This window comes from Apium graveolens, chromosome 1, assembly GCF_009905375.1.
Source record: "Apium graveolens cultivar Ventura chromosome 1, ASM990537v1, whole genome shotgun sequence".
NCBI lineage: Eukaryota > Viridiplantae > Streptophyta > Magnoliopsida > Apiales > Apiaceae > Apium > Apium graveolens.
The window spans coordinates 146,273,580-146,284,704 of record NC_133647.1 but is presented as its reverse complement, the minus strand read 5'-3'; the positions used below and the strand labels follow the sequence as shown (position 1 = coordinate 146,284,704).

The 11,125-nt window shown below is 36.2% G+C and overlaps 2 protein-coding genes across 2 annotated transcripts; both read right to left on the bottom strand.

Annotated features, from left to right (window-relative positions):
* Positions 1 to 3,804: 3,804 nt before the first annotated feature.
* LOC141721127 (cytochrome P450 714C2-like) lies at positions 3,805 to 6,167 on the bottom strand. The gene is made up of 5 exons (XM_074523888.1): positions 5,804 to 6,167; positions 5,465 to 5,691; positions 5,131 to 5,378; positions 4,516 to 4,870; positions 3,805 to 4,331 (listed from the first exon to the last, which is right to left on the bottom strand). The coding sequence occupies exons 1-5, from the start codon at positions 6,099 to 6,101 to the stop codon at positions 3,906 to 3,908; spliced, it is 1,554 nt and encodes a 517-aa protein (XP_074379989.1). The 5' UTR covers positions 6,102 to 6,167; the 3' UTR covers positions 3,805 to 3,905.
* Positions 6,168 to 8,156: 1,989 nt separating this feature from the next.
* LOC141721117 (cytochrome P450 714C2-like) lies at positions 8,157 to 10,742 on the bottom strand. Its single transcript, XM_074523879.1, has 5 exons — positions 10,272 to 10,742; positions 9,939 to 10,165; positions 9,574 to 9,821; positions 9,095 to 9,446; positions 8,157 to 8,940 (listed from the first exon to the last, which is right to left on the bottom strand). The coding sequence occupies exons 1-5, from the start codon at positions 10,567 to 10,569 to the stop codon at positions 8,512 to 8,514; spliced, it is 1,554 nt and encodes a 517-aa protein (XP_074379980.1). The 5' UTR covers positions 10,570 to 10,742; the 3' UTR covers positions 8,157 to 8,511.
* Between the last annotated feature and the right edge of the window lie 383 nt (positions 10,743 to 11,125).

Below are 11,125 nucleotides of genomic sequence, written 5' to 3'. Positions count from 1 at the left end.
AAGACATAATTTTCCTCACTTTCAGAATCTGAGGTGTCTGTCCAGCTTTTGTTCTTTGTGACAAGAGCCTTGCCTTTGTCACTCTTCACTTTCTTGCAATCAGGAGATATGTGGCCTTTCTCACCACAGTTGTAGCATTTGACATTTGTATAATCTCCTCTGTCAGGCTTTCCTCCTCTGCCCTCAGATTTTCTGAAATTCTTCTTATCAGAACTTGCGCCTTTTCTGGAAAACTTCTTTCCCTTCCTGAACTTCCTGTATGCAATCTTTGTGATTCCTTTCACCATAAGAGCACACAGCTTCATCATCTCTTCATCAACATCCGTCTCAGGCAAGCTTTCAGATTCTGAGTCATCATCACTTTCAAAACTTGATAACTCAGTATCAGACTTTGTGAAGAGAGCTTTACCCTTGCCTTTTCTTGAGATAGCTTCCTTGGGGGATTCTTCTTCAGCTTTAAGAGCAACTGTCCTTGACTTTCCTCCTTTCCTCTTGCTTCTTTGTTCCATCTCAAGTTCATGAGTCTTGAGCATTCCATAAATTTCATCAAGAGTTGTTTCATCAAGATTATAGTTGTCTCTTATTGTTGTTGCCTTCAAATCCCAGCTTTCAGGAAGAGCCAACAGTAATTTAAGGTTTGAATCTGCAAGATCACACTCCTTATCAACCAGTGACAAATCATTCAAGAGTTTGACAAATCTATCATATAAATCAGTCAATGACTCATTAGCCTTTGAGTCAAAGTGTTCATACTCTTGAGTGAGTATTGTCTTCCTGTTCTTCTTAATCGTATCTGTTCCCTGACATCTTGTTTTCAAGGCATCCTATATCTCCTTTGCAGTCTTGCAGTTTATTACCCTGTTTGACATTACATTATCAATGGCACTATGCAGTAAGTGTCGTACCTTAGCATCCTTAGCAATTGATGCGATATCTTCAGCAGTGTAGTCACTCTTTTCCTTTGGTACTGACTTTGCTGCTTGATCTGCAACTGCAACAACGAGCTTGGTTGGTTTGTGAGGCCCTTTCTTGATTCTATCAAGATATTCTGGATCTGTAGTTTCCAGAAACATGGTCATCCTCACCTTCCATATGGGATATTCAGATGGTCTCAATATGAAAACTCTAATAGTCTCATATCGGCTTTGAATTTGTGTCTTTGGAGGTTCTTCGGTTTTGGTGGGCTTAGTTGGAGTTTCTACTTCAGACATGATTGTTTTTGGATCTTAAACTGTTTGTGTGTTAACAGATAGGCTCTGATATCACTTGTTAGGTCACACACACTGTAGAGGGGGGGGGGTGAATACAGTGTATAGTACAAATCGAACTTTAATAACTCAAGTAACAAAAAACAAACTTTATTTAAAACAATAAACTCTGTTACAGTATGGAACTGTCCTCTCTCAGTGATGAACAAATATCACGAGAGCTGCTAGGGTTACAATGAATAATCTTCTCGATTAATGATAACACTTATAGTGTAAACCCTATGTCTGTGTTTATATACTACACAGTTACAAGATAATCGCTAATTGATATGGAATATAATTCTGCTTCCTAAAATATATCAATCAGATATCTTTTCTTCCAAGTATTCTATTCTTCATAGAATTCCTTCTTCATGCATATCTCTTCTTATGTTTGTCTCGATCTTCTCTTCCTGTAAATCAGCTGCCTTCCTTATCTGAACGTTTCCTTTAAGTCCTGATGTTATCTTCTGATAAATATCTCCTGAACTTTAAGTACTGACGACTTAAGTTCTGACTTCAGTATAAGTGCTGATTTCAGTTAAGTACTGATTTGTCCTATTTAAGTAAGATCTGAAAACTAAACATAAATCACATTAGTCATGACATTATCAAATATATCTAACAATCTCCCCCAACTTGTAAATTAGCATAATATACAAGTTAACTGATATTTGATGATGTCAAAAACATTAAGTACAAATGCATGAGAATTTGACTAGATAACTACAACTTACAGTCCTTAAAGCTTTACCAACTTTAACTTCTGATAACAACTTCAGTCTGTATTCATATCAGAATTTGAGTAGTTGTAGATCTTGACTTGGCTTCATCTTCTGATCTCTCTGATGTCAGGAGTTGTTCTGAGATAGTTCTTCAACAAACATCTCTCAGCATATCTGAGCTCATCAATCATCCTCCTTTTAGCATCTTTAAGTTCTGCAGAATCTTCACCAGTTTGAAAGATTGCAGCCCTGAGATCATTAATTTTAGCTTTCTTTATGTCCTGATCCAGTCTGATCAAATACGCCTTGTCAGACTCAAGATTGAATTCCACAGCCCTGTAACCCAGAAAGGTAGTTATAATCTTAGCAGAGTTAGGCTTCATCTCAACAATATCACCCTTGTGATCTCTGTACTTTGGAAGATATGTGCTGTCAGACTTAACAGAATAAAGCCTTTTCTGTCTCTGAATCTGATTCTTCAAATAGTTTGCAACACTTTCTGTTATTTTGTCATTCACTTGAAGTAAGAATAATACATGTTCCAATTCTTCATAATACTTCAGTGGAATGGCATTTTTCCTTATATGATAAACCCTACCATCTGTCATGAAGTACAACAAGATGTGTTCTTTCAAGTAGGTGTGGTAAACCATCTGTACAGATTCTAGTTGATTCAATCTTTCAGGAGTTGCTCCAATACCTGGTTCACTTAAGGAAGTTGGATCATTGGTTGTGTTCTGTATTCTTCTTTCATCAGCACTTCCCAATCCAGTTTTATCTCTTGTTTCCTTTCCAGTAACCACTCTTGCTTGAAAACCACTTGCAGCAGTCTTCAAAGGTTGAGTCTGTTTGGCTTTGGTGAATTCTGGTAGGAGTATCTTTGAAGGTTTAACATGAGCAATGTTAGAGGTTTTCTTTGATTTATCTTCTGATATCAAGTTAACTTGAGCTATGTCAGAGGTTACTTGCTTCTTTGAGATATCAGAACTAACTCTATCTTTACTCTGAACAACTTGAGCCATGTCAGAGGTTGTCTTAGAAATTTTTCTTGAAGTCAGAGCAAGATCAGCATCTTCAACAGTAATTTCTTCATCCACAGGAGGCACATAAACCTTGATAGGTTCACCAATTTTCTCTTTACCCTTAGACCTTGGATCTATCTGCAATTGTGAATCTATAAACCTATCATACTAAACTACGATCAAAGCTACTTCCTAATTCTTTTATTATTTTTTATTATAAATCTATAATTATTATATATTTAGATAAATATATTAAAATTAATATATAATTAAATAAATAAAATTTAAAATTTATTTAAATATTAACGGAACCCGTGAATCACACGAGATTTAAGCTAGTCTATACTATACTATTATAAGTGAAACATAGTTTCGTTTGGTTGGTTGGTTAACACATTCCTAAAAAATACGTTAACACCTTCCAAAATAAAGTTTACACAAATATAATTTAATAAAAAAATAAAAAAAATTATATAATATAACTACAAATTTTATAAATTACTAAATCTAAATTAACTTCTAATTGCACTCAACTTTTTTTTACCTCTTTTGCAGGGAACCAAACACTTTCAAAATTAATTTTAATAATTCAAATTATATCTAAAGATTCCAGTAGGAGGACATTTTAAGATTTTATATCTAAATTTTGAATTTTTCAATAATATGATACATATAAAATAATATGTAAATATTTAAACTTCATTAATTTAAATAATATATAATTATTATTTTTTATAATTTATTTATATAAATAATAAAATAATAAAATTGCAAATGTTATAATCATTGTGCATGCACCAGGTCATAGGCTAGTGTAAATAAATATCAAATTGATCAATACACAGACAGTTGTATATTGAACTATTTCTTCACTTTTATTACACTGCAATGGAACATATTAGCAACAAAATTTATAGCTTGCGTACAAGAAGTTGCACTCCATATTTAGGCTCCAACAGTAAACCAAAGTTGGGAACATGGCGATAATCGGGTGAAAGGGAGAAAGAAAAGTTAGCTAACATGACAGCAAACATGACTTTCATCTCCAACATGGCGAGGCTCATTCCAGGACATATTCGCGGTCCGACCCCAAAGGGCACATAAGCCTGTGGAGATTTGCAAGCGGCAGAAATGCCATTGGCAAATCTCTTGGGATTGAATTTGTCTGCATCCGGACCCCATAGTTGTGTGTCCCGGTGCAGAGCCAGGAGCCATATCCATATGTTGACTCCCTTCGGAACACATAGTTTCCCAATTTGTACATCCGCCAAGGCCTCCCTTGACACAAATGCCACTCCTGGATATAGCCGCAGCACCTCCTGGATTATCATTTTTAACTGCACCCAAACAATTATCAGGAACTAGTAACTAGTTACAACTTTATGTTAATGAACCCGTCGCTCTAAAATCTCAAGGTGTCAGAGGAGGAAGACCGATCTTATGTTACTATTCTAAGACTTTAGACCGGATTAAATATATTTGTATTTCATGTGTTTCAAATTATAGATAATTGTAACATACCACTTTCATCTTGCTAAGCTTTTCAGCATCTGGCATCTCCCTTCCACATAATTCAAGAACCTCTGCTCGGGCACGGGCTTGCCAATCAGGATGGGCAGCTAATAGCATGAGTCCCCATATTGAAGCTATCCCCGTGACTTCAAATGCAGCAAGATAGAGATCCTTGCAGTTATCGACAATAAATTGTTGAGGAGTAGATGGGCCGAGCTCACCATGATTTGCACCATCAACTAGTGTATGTATCATGCCTTCACCTTCCCCGCCCATGGTGCTTTTTTTTGTCATCTCCATAATGATTGAATATACCTCTTTTTCCAGTTTCCACTGTTGTTTGTTTTGCTTGGTGGGAAGAAATCTGATAATAGGCATTAAAAGATAGTAGTTATTGTTTTTATTAACATATAAAAATAATGTACCTATTAGTCTTCCTTGTAACACCTTTTGTTTAGAAAAGTTGACAACTTAACATGGCTTTATGGAAGAGGTAACATAACTCATATGAATGATGTACATACTAACTCCTCTGGAAACATCCTAATGTACATATTTCATGCAATTTTAACTCCTAAATGAACCAGGATATACATTACACGAAAGAAGTATGGAGTTCCTCACCTGTAGAAAGGACGGCCATTGAGTATGGTTGGCGAACCAGAGGCTAGTATGAGAGCTCTACATTTTGAAAACAAGCCTGTGTTTGTAGGATAGTTTTCCCCAAACATGATAGTAGAAAACACATGGCATGTGAAATCCCTAGCATAATCATCCACTTTTATCTCTGCAATTTTCCCACTATCCCCAACCACATTCTCCAAAGATTTGATTAGTTTGCTCCCGGACACTAACACTATGCTTAGCATGTCCTGCGACCAATTATTACATAACGTATATAATCTCAACTAGTCAATCAATATATAATATAGCACTAAAGCTTATGAATAAGGAGTACCTTGACTTTGTCTACAAAAAGATTATGAGCAATGGTTTTCCTCTGGTGAGACCAAACTTCCCGATTTGTTGTAATCAGACCTTTGCCTAGTAGAGGCCCCCTATCCTTCTGCAAGTAAGCAGGCTTTCCCAAGTCTAAAGTTTTGCTTATATTTATTTCTCTCACCAAGCCGGGATCTGCAATATACAGAATTTGTACCTTCCCAAGTGCAAAGGTGAAAGTTTTGCCTGCATTGTTGATTTACTAACATGAGTCTTTGACAAAGGTCAAGTGGAGAAACACCCTGATAATTTAGCAGCAAAGTAAGTTATATAACAAGAAGAGCTTTGAATATATTACCATATTGTTTCGACCACTGGATGAAATGTGGAAAGAGTACAGAAGAACAGTCAAGTGACGGGGGCTCCTTTAAACTGAAAACTGAAGGATCAGATGCATGTTTGATGGACTTAATCTTTTGCATTTCTGTAATGTTTCCTAAAATAAGTCCAGGCTTGGGACCATCGATTCCTTGATTTTGTAACTTCGCCCGGAGAACCTTAGCGCTTAGGCACAGATCAAAGAAAACATATGTAATCATGCAGAACAAAAGCAAAAGGATTAAAGAGAATGCATAATAAAGTAGAGATTGTTCCATTGTTATTATTTATCTTTTTTGGTTAAGCAAAGGGATCAGTATTTGCTTGATTGTGTTTTTGCATTCAAAAATGATGCACCATATATAAGGGGGGCAGAGAAGCCAAATTAATCTATAAACAGCCAATTTAGTTAAAATCGGTAAACAACCAAATATATTTGTAGGTTACTCCCAAGCCGGCAAGCCTAACTATGTTCTGCCAAACCATTTATGTGGATAAAAACTCGAAAACTAGTGTATATTTGTAGGCAATAATCATGAACCAGAAATAAAACTTTGTCACTTACTAAATCAGAAAATGTAAAGAAATATCTGCCAAGGAAGTGTTGTGTACTTTCCTATATAAGATTTCTAAGAAAGTTCAAATTGTTATATATACACTCAGCACCGCCCCCATGAAAATATCTACTTGTGTGTTACATAAGAAGGGAGTGGTGGTGATTTAGTTACCTGGTACTGACGCCTGACAGCACCCAACTCTGAAAATTCTACCCAAACACGCATCGCCTTATCATTGTTAAACATCGAATACCTACCTCGCTGCTTCTGAGTATTATGCATGTTTCAATGTTAAAACCAAGTTGCAGGCTTGTGCATAAATGTACTGTTATTATGTAATTTTTTATTCAGTTTCTGTGATTCGACTTTTTCTATATAGTTTATGTATTTAATTATTACATCTTCATTAGTTTAATCGATGGTTGGAATTAATCAAGGGTTACGATTGATCAATAAACTGTACTTCAAAAAGCTAATGCAGCAGCAGATGCTTGGAATCCAAAAGGAGGTTAATAAAATCTAATAATATCGTCGCAGGAATTATTAATTACTGAAGAAATCTGAAGTAATGGATTCTCTGGTGGCTCTAGCTAAAATTTTTCAGAAGTTATGCAAATTTACATAAGCAGAGGGTGTTGACAGAAAAGAAAATAAAGGAGCTAATTCCAATAGTTCAGAACTCAGTTGACTGAAAAGTGAAAATATCAGAAGATTAATATAAATGTCAAGTAGATAATGATGACATTCTCAGATTTGGTCACAGGATTAGAATATGAACTGTAAAAGAGTTGAAGCATGAAATAAGCTAAGAAGCTCAACTTTTATCCGACGCCTCCTCTAAATCAATATCAATTAGTTGATAACAAGTGATCACGAATCTGACAAGGAGCGCAGTTGTACTAAAAGACAGAGATAGCGTTGTATCAAAGTTTCAAGTCAATGGTGCCCCATGCTGATGGGACAATCGGTACTAGCCAGGGCATTTGGTCACAACTGGTGGCTTTGTATCCAAGCTGTAGGTTGAGTAAACTAATTTATTAATCACTTAACATATTTTCATATCAATTAACTAGACTACTAGAGTAACAAGTGTTATTGTGTTTACAAGATTTGTATTCGTTCAAGTGGTAAATTCTTATACGGGACCTGAAGCAAGTTATTGTCCTCCCTTTCATGTGTTGTTGAGTAGTATATTTCAGTACTGTGCAAGTTAAATGTCGTCTTAATCTTGAATATCAGAGTACCATTCTCACATATTACTTTCGTCTTCTTTATCTTGATGTTAGTAACTCAATGGTTGGCTTGCTGAACCAATATATACGACTCAACCAGTGGATTTGTGGACGCAACTTGCCTTGCTCTTATTGATTGGCTTCATACGTACTTGTATTGACTCAAGCCTCAAGGCTTTGGAACAAGAAACTATGAGCTTTTCTTAATGAAACTGGAAGCTTACACAATTTAATACTTCTGTGTTTCTCAATGTAAAAAAATCAAATTATGTAATTATGCATTATGCTGAATCGTTGATGACCTATAATTGTCACAATCCACAAGTAATTCTGGGGCAGCTAGGAGAAACACTTGATCAACTTCACTCCAAATGTGTACTGGAAGACCTTCGCTAAATAATTTTTTCATGGAATTGAAATTTGATGCACTCTTCAAAATTTGATACTCTCCAAACGCAAGAACATATTAAATATTCTTGGAAAAGCATATACGACTTCTGTAATGCCTTTGCATACTCCCTAGTCCGTAGCTAGAGTCAGTGTGTGGCTTTGGTTGCTTACCGGATGACAATATGGTAGATTATCATCGGCTTCTTTATCAGAGTTAAAGCAAATTAGTTACCAAATTTGATAATTTACAAGTTAGTGTAGATTTGGCATCTAAATCAACCAAACTCACAAATTACAATACTAATTGGTCCTATTAAACAGTGAAACTCGCTAGGGTGACTGACTTGGGCCACTTTATTTTAACATTCAGTACATCTGAAGTTTTATTATTTTGGACCGACCATGCCATACAAGGAAGCTAAATTTATACTTCTCGATCACTTCTCAGAATAGGCTATGTGTATAGTTGTGGGCTTGGCACACATGGGTTAGAGTGCTTTCTTAAAAAATTACAACTTGCGAACGACGAGCTTGACTCCATACTTGGGCTCTAGAAGCACATCAAACTTGGGAACATGATGATAATTAGGCGAGAGGGAAAAAGAGAAATTCGCCAAGATCAGAGAAAACATAACTTTGAGCTCCATCATCCCCAGGTTCATCCCAGGACATGTCCGTGGGCCGAGGCCAAATGGTATATAAGCTTGTGGGATTTTGCAGGCTCCAGCGACCCCGTTAGAAAATCTTTCTGGGTTGAACTTGAGAGCATCTGGACCCCAGAGCTCGGGGTCTCGGTGAAGAGCTATTGGCCATATCCATGTGTTGACTCCTTTCGGAACACACACCTTATTTCCAATTTGTACATCTGCTAGGGCCTCCCTGACTGTAAATCCTACTCCCGGGTAAAGTCTCAATATCTCCTGAATTATCATTTTCAGCTGCAGCAAAAGAGTCACAATTTTATTCTGGCTCAGCAAGAATCTAGACCCCAGTGTTTACAGGTGTGAACATATAAAACCCTGATATATAATATGGATTTACATTCTAAACCTTATATTAGAACGTATAGATAAACAGTAATGAGGGACATACTACTCTCAGCTTGCCAAGCTTTTCGGCATCTGGAATCTGGCCTCCACAAACTTGCAATACCTCAGCACGCGCACGAGCTTGCCATTCGGGATGCAATGCCAATAACATCAGACCCCAAATTCCAGTAATACCAGGAACATCCATTGCTACGATACAGAGCTCCTTGCAATTATCAGCTATAAATTGTTGAGGTGTAGATGACCCAAGCTCGCCATGCTTAGAACTTTCCACCAGAGTTTGTATCATGCTTTTACTCTCACCGATACTACAGTTCTTTGCTATTTTTAGGATACTTTCATAGATCTCCTTCTCAAGTCTCCATTGCTCTCTATTTCTCTTGGTGGGGAAAAATCTGAAATTAAAAAAGCCTAGACATTATAATATCTGAAACCCCTACAAACGATGTTCTTGCATTAATATACAACATTAATTTCATGTATCAATGGAATTTTTTTATATCATTTGGTGGAGGATTTCACCTATAGAAAGGACGACCATCGAGTACTGTTGGAGATCCAGAAGCTTCCATAAGATTCCTACACTTAGAAAACAAGCCCTTTGTTGCAACATCGTATCTACCAAACATGACATTGGAGAATATACTTGACGTAAATTCCTTCACATAATTATCCACTCTTATATCTGCAGTCCCTCCATTGGTTACAACCAGTTTCTCCCATGATTTGACAAGCGTGTCCCCAGATTCAAGCACTATACTATACATGTTCTGTTACAAGTAATCAATACACTAAGAGAATGCATTTTAAACAAGTATTATAAGCCTTGAAATTAAGATGTTTAATGGATTAAATTTTATCTAAGCATCGAAGATAAAGTTATGCACCTTAACTTTGTCCATGTAGAGAGTAGGAGCAATGGATTTTCTGTGGTGAGCCCAAACCTCCTTACTTGTTGTGAGAATGCCTTTGCCCAGTAGAGGCCCCCGGTCCTTCTGCAAGTAAGATGGCTTCCCCAAGTCCAATGATTTGCAAAGACTCATCTCCCTTACCAATTCACCATCTCCTATATACAAAATCTGTACCTTTCCGAGAGCAAAAGTGAATGTTTTACCTGTCATTGATATTAACATTACATCTGAAATTCTGACTGAAAAATTGTATTTAATAGAGCATGTCTGTATTGAAAAGTTAAAATTTGTAGAAGCATATAAACATACCAAATTGCTTGGTCCATTGACTGATATGTGGTAGAAGTATAGATCGACAGTCAAGTGACAGGGGCCTGTTCAAATTATAAGTTGAAGCATCTTCTGCCGATACCTTAGACTTGATTTTTTGTATCTCAGGAATGTTTCCTAGAACAAAACTAGGCACAGGACCATCAACTCCTTGCTTTCTAAGCTTGGCTCGAAGGATTTTAGGTTTCAGGCACAAAACATGAACAGCATACATTATCATGCAAAACCATAAAAAAACAAATATAAGAAATGCATGAGGAAGTAAAGCTATTTCCATTGTTTATTTTGTCAGTCTTGATTGTATAATCGGTATTCCAATATACACCTTTATAGGCAGAGTATTTAAGCAAGAGCTTTAGATAACTCAACTTTCAATATAATTGGCACATGGGAGTATGGCTATGCTAATTGCTTATATAGCATACGAAGACATATCAGATAAAGACAATAGAACTTGATGTAGAATTCGAGTGAGAACAAACGAAAATTCTTGATATAGCTACAGAAATTAGGATTTTTTTTTCCTCCTCAAAACGCCGATCATTGAAATTTAAATACATGAATAGTTGGTGCTTTACCCAACTTATACCCTCAGCCTCCTATATCAAGATCAAGAGAAGGGATATCCACCATATAATGCCAAGTTTATAATTACATAAATTAGTCTTAGCAAACCAAAACCTTCATTTGTCATATTACCTAAGAGAGATTGTGTTAACACTAGAATAAGAGGAGTCCAGATTTCAAATAAAGTAAATTGGCTTAAAGATACTTAGACTTGCAAAGTAAAATTCTCCTTTATTTCTTATCACAGCTAGAGAAAGATGAGGCTA

What these genes read in the sequence shown, in the direction of transcription:
- LOC141721127 (XM_074523888.1), bottom strand. Translation starts at nt 6,101, where the DNA reads ATGGAACAATCTCTACTTTATTATGCATTCTCTTTAATCCTTTTGCTT. An exon ending in TTTTTGTAGACAAAGTCAAG is followed by an intron (nt 5,379 to 5,464) that starts GTACTCCTTATT and finishes AATTGGTCGCAG; the next exon opens with GACATGCTAAGCATAGTGTT. An exon ending in AATGGCCGTCCTTTCTACAG is followed by an intron (nt 4,871 to 5,130) that starts GTGAGGAACTCC and finishes GCCTATTATCAG; the next exon opens with ATTTCTTCCCACCAAGCAAA.
- LOC141721117 (XM_074523879.1), bottom strand. Translation starts at nt 10,569, where the DNA reads ATGGAAATAGCTTTACTTCCTCATGCATTTCTTATATTTGTTTTTTTA. An exon ending in TCAATGGACCAAGCAATTTG is followed by an intron (nt 10,166 to 10,271) that starts GTATGTTTATAT and finishes TATCAATGACAG; the next exon opens with GTAAAACATTCACTTTTGCT. An exon ending in AGCTTGGCAAGCTGAGAGTA is followed by an intron (nt 8,941 to 9,094) that starts GTATGTCCCTCA and finishes CTTTTGCTGCAG; the next exon opens with CTGAAAATGATAATTCAGGA.